This window comes from Syngnathus scovelli, chromosome 9 (genome assembly GCF_024217435.2).
Source record: "Syngnathus scovelli strain Florida chromosome 9, RoL_Ssco_1.2, whole genome shotgun sequence".
Lineage (NCBI taxonomy): Eukaryota > Metazoa > Chordata > Actinopteri > Syngnathiformes > Syngnathidae > Syngnathus > Syngnathus scovelli.
In genome coordinates this window covers 11,935,779-11,950,990 of record NC_090855.1, presented here as the reverse complement: position 1 = coordinate 11,950,990, position 15,212 = coordinate 11,935,779, and the positions used below count along the sequence as shown (strand labels likewise).

The 15,212-nt window shown below is 47.7% G+C and overlaps 1 protein-coding gene and 1 long non-coding RNA gene across 3 annotated transcripts; one reads left to right on the top strand and one right to left on the bottom strand.

Moving 5' to 3' along the window:
- The first annotated feature begins 1,482 nt into the window (after positions 1 to 1,482).
- Positions 1,483 to 13,977, top strand: ntrk1 (neurotrophic tyrosine kinase, receptor, type 1). Of its 2 annotated transcripts, XM_049731487.2 has the most exons (16): positions 1,501 to 1,914; positions 4,230 to 4,304; positions 4,994 to 5,065; positions 6,584 to 6,652; positions 6,748 to 6,902; positions 7,121 to 7,263; positions 7,683 to 7,821; positions 8,888 to 9,220; positions 9,293 to 9,369; positions 9,445 to 9,547; positions 10,426 to 10,581; positions 10,657 to 10,787; positions 10,862 to 11,034; positions 11,625 to 11,865; positions 12,100 to 12,258; positions 12,938 to 13,977. In XM_049731487.2, exons 1-16 carry the CDS (start codon positions 1,721 to 1,723, stop codon positions 13,121 to 13,123), a joined length of 2,406 nt encoding a protein of 801 aa, XP_049587444.1. In that variant the 5' UTR covers positions 1,501 to 1,720; the 3' UTR covers positions 13,124 to 13,977. The 2 variants fall into 2 exon arrangements, with proteins under 2 accessions (XP_049587443.1, XP_049587444.1); XM_049731486.2 differs by having other exon boundaries at positions 1,483 to 1,914; positions 8,888 to 9,369.
- On the bottom strand, positions 4,170 to 14,564 carry LOC125975855 (uncharacterized). The gene is made up of 3 exons (XR_007484069.2): positions 14,480 to 14,564; positions 10,409 to 10,552; positions 4,170 to 4,440 (listed from the first exon to the last, which is right to left on the bottom strand). It is a non-coding gene; the product is annotated as an uncharacterized lncRNA (long non-coding RNA).
- Between the last annotated feature and the right edge of the window lie 648 nt (positions 14,565 to 15,212).

Below are 15,212 nucleotides of genomic sequence, written 5' to 3'. Positions count from 1 at the left end.
GCAACTCTTTCGCCAGCAGGGGGCAGACTGAATTGTATGGGTGTTTGGCTACGGTGCTTGAAAATCCAAATCAAGTTTGGTGGATGATCTATTGTCCACGTAACTTGGTACTAATCAGCAAGTTCGCTGGAAACAGATAAAGGCCGCCTCCTTTTTCCTGGCCTATTTAAGCAAATTAGTGTTTTTATGCACGACGGTGATGGATGGCAGGGGGAGGGGGGGCTTAATGACCACACTTGGTTTTCAATCAATCTCCCGCTGTCAGCGCGCAGATAAATACGCCACTCGGCAGGAAACAGACGCACGCATTGTGGTGTCGTCGACTCCACCCGCGTTATCGGACGGATTTCCTTGTCGTTAAACAACAAGCCCCCGCTCGCGCCCACCTCCATGGCAATCGAACGCAACGCTAACGAGTTGTTAGGCTTGACAAAAAAATCTTTTGCCTGCAATTGTCCGCCTCTAAAGTCAAGTGCGCCAATGAGTTTGGGATCTTGGTCTTTGGGGTAAAGTTTCAAGATGAACCCAAATTGCACCAAAATAGACCGAAACCTGTATCCATTTCAGAATCTTGTTGGAAATTTGGCTGAGCTTCTAAATTTGTTTTGAAATTCTGCGAGTCGAGTTTTCAAATGTGGAGAAATGACAGGTGGAGGAGGATTTCTAAGAGAGTGATTGCATTGTCATCTGCAGAAGAAGTTTTGGAAGGTGCGCTAGGAAATGATCTCTGCATTTTCAATTGCAAAAGATACTTTGAGAGCCAAGCAGGGCAAGTTCGGAGGATCAAAACACCTGTTGGCAATTTGCCATTCAGCTCCTTGAACTGTTTTATCAAGATGGGTTCCCCAAATTAATAGCTTTTTCATTGGAGTGGGCTTCATCCCGGTCGTGCTCGCAACACTTTTCCTGTGAATAAGCACATTGGCCCGCAGCATTTTGCTGAGCTAAGCCTGAGAAAAGTATAAGAAGAAGAGCATGTAAAAGGAAGAGTAATTAAGGCAGCAGATAATCCTGATGACAGCAGCAAAAAAAAAAGCTTTTCAGCACAAGCCGAGTAATTGTGGTGCGGCGACCTCACTTGGAGGGCCAACGCATTTGTCCCCGGGGTAGAAGCCAGCGCCGCTTATGGAGCCAACCTTTGAGCCACGAGATGGTTCTGCTACATGCTCCACCTGTTTGATCCCATCTGGAGGTGGAGCTCGAGACTCTCGAGCCAACCCCGATGGATAAGATCTGGAGCGCACACCAACAAATATGCAACAGCCATCTGTCGCATCAGCATCTATTGCTAAGAGAATATTTGAAACTCAAACCCCCACCTCATGTGTGTTCACGTTTGGTGAGGAGCTCCAAGGCAAGAAAATTTGTTTTTAGGTCTGCCCGATCATCTACTGATCATCATCAACCAAATCCCACCCTCTTACTTTCTAAGGTGTCTGGTGACTCTTGCCCCTCCCTTCCTCACATGGGACGGAGAAAGAAACAGAGGGAGAAAGAGAGAGACACAAGCCCACCACCACTGCCACCACCCCCGGCATGTCCCCAGAGGGCCCTCGCCTCGCTTTGCCTCGCCTCGCCCTGCCCTGCCTGGCCGGCTCCTCCCGCTGCTCAGTACAACCGCGCCTCCGCGCCGGACGGCGACCAGCCAGGATCTGGGCTCACGAGCGCTCATCTTTGCTGACCAGAGGTGCGAGAAGAGCCCCGCGCCTCCCTTGGCAGGATGGCCATGGCAAAGGGTGCAGCGTTTCTGGCGCTGGCGTTGCCCCTGCTCTTGAGCCTGGCGCCGGCGCCGAGCCTGCAAGGATGCCCGTCAGCTTGCCGTTGCTCTTTCGCCGTGCTGCAGTGCCTGGAGCCTGACGGGATCGCAGGTGTCCCCGCTCTGGGGCCACAAGAGAGCGAGAACGTGACGGAGATGTGAGTATTCCCACTTGGGTAGCGGCACTTTTGGCTTCTACATCCAACTGGTTTGGTTCTAGTCGCCTTTTGGTCAGAGTGTGTGTCGGGTTCTGGAGTTGAAAGGTTTGACGTCAAGTCCGAGATCTGGAGTTAAGCAGCGCCATCCTCCCTCAAGCCTTAAAACGTGCTTCTAACTTCTCTTGATTGGGACACTCTGATCATAACATCCATTTGATCATCAAATACATAAAAGTGTTTGTTTTGGCACAACGGCAGAATGTTTCGTTGTCTTCAAAGTGTCTGGAGGATTTGGAATGAGGCTCTTGAGTTCTAATGTTCAGAACGGTGACAGTGCTGAAATGCTGAACGGGGCTCAGACTTGTTGAGCGCTTTTCTGGCTTCAAGCTACGCAAACTTTTTCCATCCATCCATCCATCCATTTTCTGAACCGCTTAGTCCCCACGGGGGTCGCGGGCGTGCTGGAGCCTATCCCAGCCATCATCGGGCAGTAGGCGGGGGACACCCTGAACCGGTTGCCAGCCAATCGCAGGGCACACAGAGACAGACAACCATTCACACTCACACTCACACCTAGGGACAATTTGGAGTCTTCAATCGGCCTACCAAGCATATTTTTGGAATGTGGGAGGAAACCGGAGCGCCCGGAGAAAACCCACGCGGGCCCGGGGAGAACATGCAAACTCCACACAGGGAGGGCCGGAGGTGGAATCGAACCCGCACCCTCCTAACTGTGAGGCGAACGTGCTACCCAGTGCGCCACCGAGCCGCCCGCAAACTTTTTCTCGTTCCAAATTCCGCCTTTTCTCCAAAGACTTTTAACCAAGGGGAGTCAAGTTAGTTTGCGGACATCACACGACAAAGGTGAGCCGTGATTGGTCGCAACTGTGACGTCATGTTTTATCAGCGGCATGCGGCAAAATGGCCGCCCCCCTCAGGGGTAAAAACAGGTGGATTGGAATGCTTCGTTCATATTCCAAAAAGACAATATTCATCCGAATGATTAATTGTCCTAGCGTACCATTTTAATCCCCACAAATTTGTTTTTGTAAGACTGCCACAGTTTTCCAATCAACAACAAAAATGTTTTCTCATGTATTTCGCTAGATGGGCTGTGAACGCATTCAAGAAGGTTTTGCAGCGGAGCTCTTTGATTGGAGTCCATTCGTTTCAGTTTCATATGGTGCCGCGAGGGAATGATGTCAGAAGTTGCTTAAGAGGAAATAACCATTGGAAAATAATCTAAAATACAAATTTCTCCTCAAACTACTTCATTGTTGTGAGATGGAGTCTTTTTTTCTGACATTATTTTGTAAGATTAAGACTTCTGTGGAGCCAAGTAGACAGTTTATGAAAAATGTATCTTGCTTTGAACTCAACAGGAGTTTTTTTCTTTTATTTTTGAATCTTTGAGGTGTACTTGAGTGATTGCGGGAGGCCCGCACGACTATATTGTTCTGAAAGCAGCGCCTCTCGCTGTAAATGTCGCTCTCGGCAACGCCACGCTGTTTTTTTGCCTTTGTCGGGTGCAATTAAGTGGCCAAGCAATTGTTAAGAACTTTTCTGGAGCAGACGGAGTGCATTACTCACACGTCCATCATCGGCGTCAACGCCAGCCACCCACGGCCATCTTACCCCCCCGCAAACGCACGCTCGGCTCTGCAAATCGATAAGCGTGCATTTTCTAAAACAACGGCGGCCGCTATATCATGTGCGGAACAAAAAGGAGCGGCCATTAACAGCGGGCCGAGATTCATCATACGCAGAGTTATAAATTCAATTTTGTGAATTGCCAGTCAATGCGCAGCCGCCCTCCCCCGGGAACAATAGATGATATACAACCCAATTGGCTCAATCCAATAAGTAAAGGCGACGGGCGTTCCTGGGCCCACCTGCCCCTCTAATCACATTACGGCCGCGTGGGCCCATCAAAGAGGAACGCTCGCGCACACGCACACACCGAGAGACGCTTGGCCCGCTGCTGCGAGCGGTTTGAAACGATGCCACGCACTGCGGGCATTTGTCTGCATCGTTTTTGTCTTTTGTGTCTCACCGGACCGTCCCGACACAGCCGACGCTGAAAATAAGTCGCAACGCTCTGAGACGGAGATGTCAAGCTTTCCGGGCTTTTGTTGATATTGTAGGGTGGCGTGAAGATCGGAATTCTAATTGTGATTTCAATATTGGCCGCAAGTGTCAGCAGTGTTTATATTTCTCACTGAAAACCGTTAGCAGTAGCAGCAAGAACATCCCTCAAAGTTCTGGTGAAGGCGAGCGGGCGGCCATTTTGAACTCAAGTCGCTCTTTATTTGCAGCTACATCGAGAACCAGGCAGGCCTGGAAAACATCACGCAAGTCGAGCTGATGAACTACAAAGAGCTGAAAAACCTGTGAGTAGGCCCGCCACGCTTCTTCTTACTACTTTGGCGCTCAATAGATGATGTCATCAGTGCAGAATGATTCAGACGAGTTCCGAGGATGAAGGACAGAGTTGCTTGGCGTGCTTTTCAGGTGGTTGGGGGTGCTCTTGGAAAAAAAAATACAATGTTATTCTTGAAAGATAGTGACTTTTTTTGCACTAATTATTATTTTTTTTTTATATGAAACAAATAAAACGCACTTTGCGGGCCAAAGGTGAAAGTTGTGATACAAAAGCAACAACAAGCGCGACGGGCAGCATTTTGTTTATTTGCCTTTGCCCGGAACGCCGCCGCGCCAGTCGATATTTCCCACTTGCGGCATTACGACTTCTGATAGCTGTCAGATAGATTCCCTGAAGAGTTCCGTACGGAATCTTCCGGGCTTCTTCCATCCTACACTATGTGGACGAGGCGTTCGGCAACAACCGAGCTCTCAACAACAACAACAAACACAAAGCAACTACTATGAAGCTCCAACAGAACACTCCAACTAGTTCCAGATAAATGGGGAACTTCTCCGTCACGACAGCAATAAGATATTTGACATCGAGTTGCATATTTCTGAAAGTTCAGTTTCAGTTCCCAGGCGATTTTGATGTTAATGTTATTTTTGACTTCCAATGATGCTTCTTGAACTGGCCGTCATTGTTTTCCCACAGCACGGTGACGTCGTGCAAGCTGAGACACATCGCCGCCGACGCCTTCCGCCACAATCTGAAGCTGCAGTATGTGTAAGTGTGGCTCACGTGGCCCTCGTGTTAGCGGTGAGCGCGCGGCCGCATCCGATGAAAGCGTTGCTACGGCTGTTATTGGTTGGCGGGCGGAATGAGGTGGAAACCTCGGCTTCACTTTCTATTGCCGCCGCCGCCGCCGTTTCGGGTCAAGTTTGAAAATCCACCGCTACATCCTGTACGCACAATTTAAGCGTATTAGCGTTTTAGCATAGCGCTCTGTATCAATGTGCACGTTTGCTTCCATGAAGGACTCAAGAAATCTGAGGAAAAAAAAAATTCTGTTGAGAGGCTGAAATAACCAGGTTGAGAACTATTTAAAAATAAAAATAAACCGAACGCTTAATTACACATAAACTACAAAAATAGTGCAGACACAAAATCAATAAAAGCCTATACAAAATATTCCAATCTAATTAATGCAAAGCTTTTTGAAGCTGTATCAAATTTCCAGCGAAATGTCTTTGGACATCGTTTGTTGCGCTCTTATTACATTTTCTTGCCCAAGAAATTGTGCGTGAAACTTGACCTCCGTTGCAATGAGACGACTCCGGCTGCTTCTTGCGCATTGATTTGGTTTTGTTTTGTCGCAGGTGACAGATGTGAGTGAGGGGAGACACTTTTTTTTTTTTTCTGTCCCTCTGTGTTTGGTGTGCTTAAACTTTGGCGTTCGGATGATAAGCGGCAGCAGCGAGCACGGGGAAAAGTAGAGACGACGTCCGCCAGTCACCTTTTACTCGCTCACTTTGGCGGATTATTGACAACCGATGCATAATAAATACACTGCACTCAGGCTCCATTATCACTTAATCAATAATTCCACTGGTGGTGGTGGTGGGAGGGGGGAATAGGAATTGGGTGGTGGTCGGGGGGAGGCTGAGATTGTGCCTAAAGATGGAAAAAAAATATGAGACAACTTCTGGATTCAAGAAAATAGCCTCATTTTATTGTCGCATTTGTCTGAGAAAAGAATCACCAGGCATTTATTTGCTCGTGAAACTGGCGCATGTCAAAACATTAAAGCCAAAACAAACATTGAAAAGGTGTCAAAATTAGATCAAACAAAAATCACTACAAACTGAGAAGAGAAAAATAGAAGACAGATTTGTAACTTAAAAAAATATTGAATAAAAATCCTCACACAATAAATTAACAATTCACATTTCGGAAAAAAAGCAGACAAAAGTAAACATTTGGAAAATTGCAAACAAAAAACAAACATACAGGAGAGTCAAACAAAATGTGATGCATTTGAAATACAAAGAAGTACGAAATAAATGATAGATGACATATTAGATGAAAAAATACACTGAAAACAATTGACAAACGTAAAAAATATATAAAAAAAGGGAAAATAGACAAATACAGACAAACATGGAAAGAAATGGCATTAGAATAAAGACAAAATAAGACAACAAATCAATACGAAAGAAAAAATGTCAAATCAGTATTGTGACAATTCGGGACGAGGATGACTCAAAAAGGAGCCTTCCGAAATTACTTGTTTGTTTGTTCTAGGAACCTGGCGTCCAATTCTCTGGAGCACATTTCCTGGCGGGTCTTTCATTTCCTTCCCTTGCTCAACCTGTGAGTCCTTCAAACATCACATCATCTCATGGTTATGGAAAAGCACGTGGCAAAGTTCTCTGAGAAGGCGCGTGACTAGGTGCTTTTCTATTCAGGGTTCTGCAGGACAACCCTCTGGCCTGCTCGTGCGAGCTCCACTGGTTGCAGCGCTGGCAGCGTGGTGAGCGCGGTGACACGGATGACCAGCCGCTGACGTGTTGGGCCGCCGGACGCCAAGTGCCGCTCGCCTCGCTTGTCTTGGTCAACTGCAGTGAGTAGAGTCTTGAGGCCAAATTTGGACATCTTTTTTTTCTGGGAGTATTATCGATTGACTATGGACTGGATTTCTTTTTCTGTTGAGTAAGATGGCACGGGAGTGTATTTTATTTTAAAAAAATAAAAATAAAAACCCAGGCAGTTCTTTGAGATGATCTTGTTGCCAGGAAACAAAGCCTGGAGAATTCTTAGCGGACTGTGGGCTGTTCTCAGGTCTGCCGGAGGTCACCATTCTGCCCTCCAACAACAAGGTGCAGGAGGGGGGCAACCTCACCTTTGAGTGTCACGTGACAGGAAGTCCCACCCCGCAAGTCAAGTGGCGCACGCACGCTCTCCGCTCGCACTTTGTTCCCCAGGTAACAAATACACGTGCACGTACTTGCCTGAAGTAACAACATGGATGCAAAGAAAGAGGTGCTCGAGCACCTCTTATCACACTATCGTTTGTTCTTTCCATTTTCAATGAGCAGATCTAAAACAAGAAAAAAAACAGACCAAGTTTGGGCTATTTAATTTGTCTGTATTTAAAGATTTTTTTTCAGCCAAGCCAAATTCTAGATTTTTTTTCCCCATGGGTGATAATTCAAGATGTTTGACATAGACAGTTTCGAGGTCCTATTTTGTGGTTTAAATTGGCTTTTATATTTTGGAAATTGACATTTTTAAGGGGTTGTGTCAATTCCTCGCTACCTTTCACTATTGAGCCACGGATTCATGTATTTATTTGATGTATTTTATTTATTTATTTATCTGCTCAATTTTGTGTGTGCGTCAGGAGAGAATTTGGGGCTCTACGCTGGAGGTGGTCCTGTACCTGACCAACATTTCTTCCAGCGACAACCTGCACAACCTGACCTGCGAGGCGGAGAACCAGGCCGGGCCCGGCGAGGATGTGGTGCAGCTGGACATTGAGTGTAAGGAGGCCAAACTCGCAAGCGTCGTTTGCACAAAGGAGTCGAGAGGAGGCTGTCGCTTCGAGCTGCCGCATGACTGCGGTGTCGGATCTCCGCACCAGAAAGCTAAAAGGAGCACGTGAGGGGCCCAAGGCACCCAGGGACAGATAACCGTCCTCGAGGAGGGAAGACACACACGCGCAAAAAAAAAAATCTCTGCTAACTGCGCTCAGATCCAATTTGAGCCTCGCCCTTAATGGACTCTTGCCTCCCACTCCGGAAAGAAAAAACACACACACACACACACAGGCGCTCTTGATCTGTCCGTGATTGGCAGGCGGCAAAACGGCAGCGATCCATCAACGCGGCCCCCTCAGTGGACGCTTGTTCAGCGCCGGCCCTTTAATTTCCCTTAATTACACTAACGTGGGTGTTTACTGCTCCCGGCCATTGATTGGCTGCACTTGGCCGGCTCTCCCGCAGTTTTTTTCCCCCTCCTGCTTCCTTAAACACTGCTTTTAAAGTTTGCACGTCTTCCAGGCCAGCAGGTGACTGACACATGCAAATGGTGCCATCAACCTTTGGCTAAGGGCAGAAACGGCGTAGTAACAAAAGAAAAAAAAAAAAAGACCCGGTACAAATTCCGATTCAGATCAATGGATCTTGCAAGACCCACACAATCCCAAATCATCTTTTCAAAAATGTGATTGCGACCCCCCATAAATACCCCCCCCCCCCCCCCCCTTCACCACTGCAGTGCATTTCCGGTTGTAGCGATGACTCACGGGAACAAATTCAGCACTTTTGCGAGCTGGGCGGGACGGGGGTCTCACGAGTATCTCCTCGGACCATTTCCTGTAAGGTCCACGGTGCGCGTTTGTGGTTTGCAGATCCGCACGTTGACCGGGCTTCATTATTCATGTCGGGGTCAGCGTGCGTCTGAAAACACGGGTGGACAACATCGATTCGTGGAAACGGCAGAAGTGCACAATCGGCAAACGCTCACACAATGGCAATCAACGTTTGGACTCTACTCCTAACCCAGGATTCTGATCAGAACTTTTTTTGCCTCCATTCCGCCCGCCAGTCCCGGCCAAGATCCTGAACCTGAGCGACGCGGTCCAATTGCACCACTGGTGCTTCTCGTTTGTGGTGGACGGCAACCCGGAGGCCAACATCAGCTGGCTGTACGAAGGCGCCGAGCTCAAGGAGACGGCCTTCACCTACACGCAGTTCATCCCGGACTCGGGCGACGGGTCCAAGAAGCACGGCTGCCTGTCGCTTGACAAGCCCACGCACATCAACAACGGCCGCTACACGCTGCTGGTGGAGAACAAGCTGGGCCGGGACCAGGCCACCGCCATCGGCAAGTTCATGGACAACCCTTTTGGACTCTTTGACCCCGAGGGCATCATTCCCGGTAGGTTCCAAAACGTTGACATTTTGCTGTCCACTTTTGTCCTCTCATTTGTGTTTCTTTCCCACATGCAAGTCAACAACTTGGATCCAGTTCCCACCAACAAATCTGTCATGGACGTCACAGAGAACCTGGAGAGTCGAGTCTTTGTGGTCCGTTATGACATTCCCGATAGTGATGGCATAAAAAATTCCTTCTCTTCATTTGACTGTGTTCTTCCCCCCCAGGTATCGGTGGCGGTGGGCCTGGCCGCGTTTGCATGCGTCTTCCTGCTGGTAACTGCCTTGGTCATCAACAAATGCGGCCACAACTCCAAATTTGGTATTCACCGTAAGTTGACAGGGGGAAAAGCTTTGGGCAACTTTAAAATATAGCTCAAATAGTTTTTTTTAGATTGCAGGCAAAGGCTGGTGGCGGGACTGTGTCAAAATATGGCTGCCGAGCTGTAACATTAGTGCATGTTTGCGCGGGCGGCCCAAAGTGCCTTAATTACCGTAAGAGAGAGCAGAAAAGCTCCCTTGGCCACAGCCGTGCGGTGCCATTAAAGATGATGGATGGATAGATGGACAGACGCGCGGCCAGACGGCCCAACCCTCACTCGTACATTTACACTTTGCTCCTAAGTGGCTGTGATTGCCTAAGTGGAGCATCCGTGGTTCCATCCCTCTGTCCGTTCGTCCGTCCGTCTCGGCTGGCTTTTGTTTATTCCATTTCCAAGCACGTTGGACCCCGGAGGCCGTGTGCCGGGACTATTTAGGTTGGGCTCCTCGGGCCTTTTACGGGCTCCACGTGACGTCGTTTTTGCTTCAATGGTGTCCTGATTGCCGCGCTGATCACATCCATTATTTGTGGCGCGCCAACAAAACGCCGGCTTTCTCGCAAATTGATGCGCAATTGCTACGCGTTGCCCTTGGCGCAATCACCAAAGCTTGGGTGGCAAAAGTACTCGCACTCAACGACACGAGTCCGAGAATAGGTACTGATCAAAGTAACGGTAAAAAAAAAAAAAATTATACATTGTATGTATTTGGCCTGGTACAATGTTTGCCGCTTTCACACGCAAAATGTTGCAACTCTATAAATGCCAAAAAGGCACCACGATTGAAAAGAAAAAAGAATAAAGATTTCCTCAATTATATATGATACACATTTGAGTTGACACAATGACCCAAAAAAAAAAAAGATTTGTACCTGGTCCTCCATGTCAGGCTCGTCCGTGCTGGGGGCCGAAGATGAGCTGGCCGTGTCGCTGCGCTTCATGAACTTGGGAAGCAGCCCTCCTTCCTCGGACGAAGACTCAGGCCTCTCCAGCTTCGTGGAGAACCCGCAGTACTTCTGCGGCATCGTCAAAGACAAAGACATGTGTAAGTCGCCTTGCTTCCGTTCAAAAAGTGCGGCTGGTTCTTTTTCATTGATTGCACCCCGCCCCCTCCCACCAGGCGTCCAGCACATCAAGCGTGCCGACATCGTGTTGAAGTGGGAGCTGGGCGAAGGCGCTTTCGGCAAAGTCTACCTGGCCGAGTGCGCCAACCTGAGCCCCGACAGCGACAGGATGTTGGTGGCCATCAAGGTGAGCGACTCAGGGAGTTTTTCTGCCTGATCACGTTGGTACCACAACTCTACAACCCATTGGTTTGGCATCAGACCCTGAAGGACGCCAACGAGTCGACGCGGCAGGACTTCCAGAGGGAGGCGGAGCTCCTGACGGTGCTGCAGCATCAGCACATTGTACGCTTCTACGGCGTGTGCACCGACGGCGAGCCGCTCGCCATGGTCTTCGAGTACATGCGGCACGGCGACCTTAACCGCTTCCTCCGGTATGTGAAAATGCTCGCAAACACGCAATATCAATTTAGCTATAGCAATAAAACGTCCAAAAAATATACTAAATTAGGCCTCAAATCTGTTCGGCCCTTATTGATTTGTTTTTTCCATTTGTGAGCCTAATTATGTTGTTTGCTTTCATTTCTTTGCTGGCCTTTCATGAATTTCCATCAAACATGTTAAGAGGAATCGAGCGCACGCCAAAATGATTTCTCATCTCCTTAATAACTGCAATTATTACTTAGCAGGCCTCTTCAGGATGTCTTTGCTTTTGTGTTTGATCACAAAATCACAAAGACAAAAAGAGCTCCGGGCTTTGCACGAAGTCTTTGTGCTGCCAAGACCCAGAAACGAAGCAATGTCATTTTTGTTTGAGTGTCTCGGAGACGCACATATTGTACCAAAAAAAAAACCAAAAAAAAAAACACCTGCACACCCAAAATCACATTTGGGCCCTGCAGCTGCTTTCCCACCCAACCACCTGCCCGCTAAACTAATCGGCTCGCGGCGAGAGGGCCAAGCGTGGGTGTCGAGTAGCGCACCGGTGCACCACCGCCAAAATGTGGTTGACAATGTCCCGCAGAGCTCACGGCCCCGACGCTCGGATCCTGGAGGAGTCCAAGACGGTGGCGCAGGGCGAGCTGACCGTGCCCCAGATGCTGCATATCGCAGCCCAGATCGCCTCAGGGATGCTCTACTTGGCCTCGCTGCACTTTGTCCACCGAGACCTGGCCACGCGCAACTGCCTGGTGGGAGAAGGCCTGGTGGTCAAGATCGGAGACTTCGGCATGTCGCGGGACATCTACAGCACCGATTACTATCGGGTGAGTCCGACCTACGCCTTTGCTCGGGAGTTGCCATCGTTTGGATTTGGGGTGTGAATTGGGTGATATGGCACATTTTAGATCCCCAAAGCACAATAGAAGTTGGGCTTGGTTTCTTGGGGTGGAGGTGACTACAATCCTAAACTCCAATCATCACCCCCAGAGGACCAAAGCGATACTACAAGACGGCAGCATATAAATTGATCGCCACGGCTTATTTGTTGGAATTTTTAGGTGGGGGGCCGCACCATGCTGCCAATCCGATGGATGCCACCTGAGAGCATCATGTACAGGAAGTTCACCACAGAGAGCGACATCTGGAGCTTCGGCGTGGTCCTCTGGGAGATCTTCACCTACGGCAAACAGCCCTGGTACCAGCTGTCCAACAGTGAGGTGGGCGCTGCGCTTGGCAACTCCAAAAAGAAAAAACAAAAAAAGAAAAAAGGCCGTGTTTTGGAAAATTGCCCAATTTCATGGAGGAAAAAAATCAGACAAATGAGCACCGGAAGACATTTGCACTTTTCAAGTAGCTTCTTTGAGATTCTCCCCAGATGAACTTTAGATTTTCTGCTCGACACTGAAACTCGACGCCACAATCTCAAATTTGGTAACCCTGAAACCTCGAGACTTTTTCTAACAGTGGTAATCTGATCAATGTTGGAAATCTGAAGAACAGTCTGCGCACTGTTTGGAAGCGATTGCCCAACATTGGAATATCGAACGTGAAGCTCAAGCCGCAAATCATCGGCGTGACGATTTGAGGCTCACTTGAGTCTCGTTTTAAGTCCAATCAATAATAGCGGAGTGGAGCGGAGTAGTCCGGCGTCTCGCCTTTCAAGAGCAGACCGGATCGCATTCCCTCCTAATCTGATCACCTCGCGTCTCGGCAGCATTCGTCGGCTTAATCTGCTCCGTGTCGAGTCGTTTGGTGGCGATCTGGACGGGAGTGTGTGGGGAGCTCAAACAAACAAGATCCAAGGCCTCGCATTAGCTTTTCAAATTGTGGGTTAAATTTAAAAAAAAGCTGCTGGGCAAGCTAACGTCCGCATTGCGCTGCTCTGCCCCCCCGCAGGCCATTGAGTGCATCACGCAGGGCCGCGAGCTGGAGCGTCCCCGTACCTGCCCCAAACAAGTTTACCTGCTGATGCGCGGCTGCTGGCAGCGAGAACCTCAGCAGAGGACGCTCATCAAGGACATCCACGCACAACTCCTCGCCCTGGTCAAGAACCCGCCCGTCTACCTGCACATCCTCGCTTAGACGCTCTTCGCCACAAACCACGTTGTCTTTGTCCTCACCAGTAAGGCAGCTCGGCCCAACCATTCAATGACGATTAGAAAAAAGAAAGATTCCATTTAATTCCATTTAGAGTACTTGACATCCATCTTAAGATTCATGCACTCTGTCCTCACTAGTAAACAAAAAAAACTCAGGGGGAGAACAGTCTCCCTTTGCCAGTTAGGCAAAACTGTTCTTTTGTTGAGAACCGCGTGGTACCAGTAGTTACCTCGTAAAGTTTTACAGAACTACTAGCAGAACTAGTAGCATGTAATTGTCGACCAGTGTACAATTTTGCCTCGCTAGTAACGTGTGCAGAAATGTTTTAAGGCAGTCATCAATAATAACAATAATAATAATAATAATAATCATCATAATAATAATAAGAAGAATAATAATATGGTACTCGTAAGACAGTTCTACTCGTACTAGTAGCAGGATATCGTCCATACGGGAGAAAGGAGCTTCTCCTCTTAACAGTGTGTCCTGTTGTGTTTAGCGCCCCTGCAGGCTGTGGGTGGAACTGCGGGTTGTTGACGGAGAACAGGAGAACTGAGTCAAATTTGTGCTTTTCAAGCAAACTTCAGTAGATGACGATGGTCACCATAATGATTTGTGTATGCGTGTGTATAACCAGCTTTGTGTCTCATGGATTTTTTTTCCCAATATTATCCAAATGTGCATTTGTTTGGTCACTTTGGAAGGGAAATATTAGCCCACCAAACTTGACTACAATTCAGCTGTTCCTGTCCGTGCGCAATTGTCTATTTACTCAACTGCAGAGGATTTGTGGCTATTTTATAGAACTTGCAACCGTCATTGCCGTTTTTATTAGAGGTGTGGTGTTGATGTATTCACCTAAATGGAGGCCCCAAAGTTGTACAAAGTGTAAATAGTGAAGGGAGATGCATTCAGATTGTATGACAAACTATCCATGTCAATGCTGCGTGCTCTCACATCACAATAAAGTTGATTGAGAGAAGAAAAAAAAAATTAATCAATTGGTCACTATGATTGAATCACTGAACTTTTACTTTAATCGAAAAAAAGTCTCTCACAACAAGAAAAAGCACCCTTGGCTTACTCCTTCAATGTGGCCTTGGAAGAGCTCCAGTCAGATGGAAGCAATGATTTGGGGATGAAATGAAAACATTTTCATTGCATAAAGGTTTGACTTTGGATGTACTTGACTATGAATTTGTCACAGGGCTCATTTGGGCCAACATTGGGCCAGTAAACGTTCGTTTCACATACATTCACACTGGTGTGCGCTGCACTGGACCAACGTCAGATTAAGACGTTTTGTTTGTTCGGATTGTGAGTCGTGCTTTTACTCACCCGGATATTTGTGGGCGGTGCGTTTGGAGCCTCCGGGTAGGTGCCCAAATAAATGTCTTGCTGCTGACTTGTTGTAGCATGTTCTACGGAAGAGGATTAGGGCCAGTGAAGAAAAAAAAAAACGAGGGGTGACAGGATTCTGACTTTTTTCTCAGAATTCTGACTTTATTGTCAGAATTCTGACTTTAAAGTCAGAATTCCCACTTTAAAGTCAGAATTCTGAGAATAAAGTCAGAATTCTGACTTTAAAGTCAGAATTCCCAATTTCTGACTTTAAACTCAGAATTCTGACTTTATTTTATTTATTGGCAAAATGACGGCACACCTCCCACATTGGTGCCGGCCTTGAACGTGCGCGCGACCTTTCACGTGACGTTGCACTTCCGTGTTTTGCCCACGCAAAATTGCTAAGTTATGTTATGGGAAACCATAAGTTATTTTTTTAACAACTTTTCTTAAATGGAAAATGCGTTTTAAATTTCCATTAGCATTCCAGGTTTTCCGGGTTGGAAGCGCAATTCCTTTTAAGAAACGTGCACTCCGGACTCATTTGTCATAAAATGATCGCACTTCGAATATCTCGGGTCAATTTGTTTTTATCATATGGCGGCCTAACAAAAAAGTACGGAGGTTTCGTGCTCCGTAGGGAATGTTTTGTTGTACTCGTCCCCCCTCTATTGGTCACGCTTAACACCACAGCCTTCAGCCTAACTCGGAGTCCATTTGACTTGTT

Coding starts and splice junctions, on each gene's coding strand:
- ntrk1 (XM_049731486.2), top strand. CDS start 1,721: ATGGCCATGGCAAAGGGTGCAGCGTTTCTGGCGCTGGCGTTGCCCCTG. Junction 4,305..4,993: donor TACAAAGAGCTGAAAAACCT/GTGAGTAGGCCC, acceptor GTTTTCCCACAG/CACGGTGACGTCGTGCAAGC. Junction 9,548..10,425: donor CTCCAAATTTGGTATTCACC/GTAAGTTGACAG, acceptor CCTCCATGTCAG/GCTCGTCCGTGCTGGGGGCC.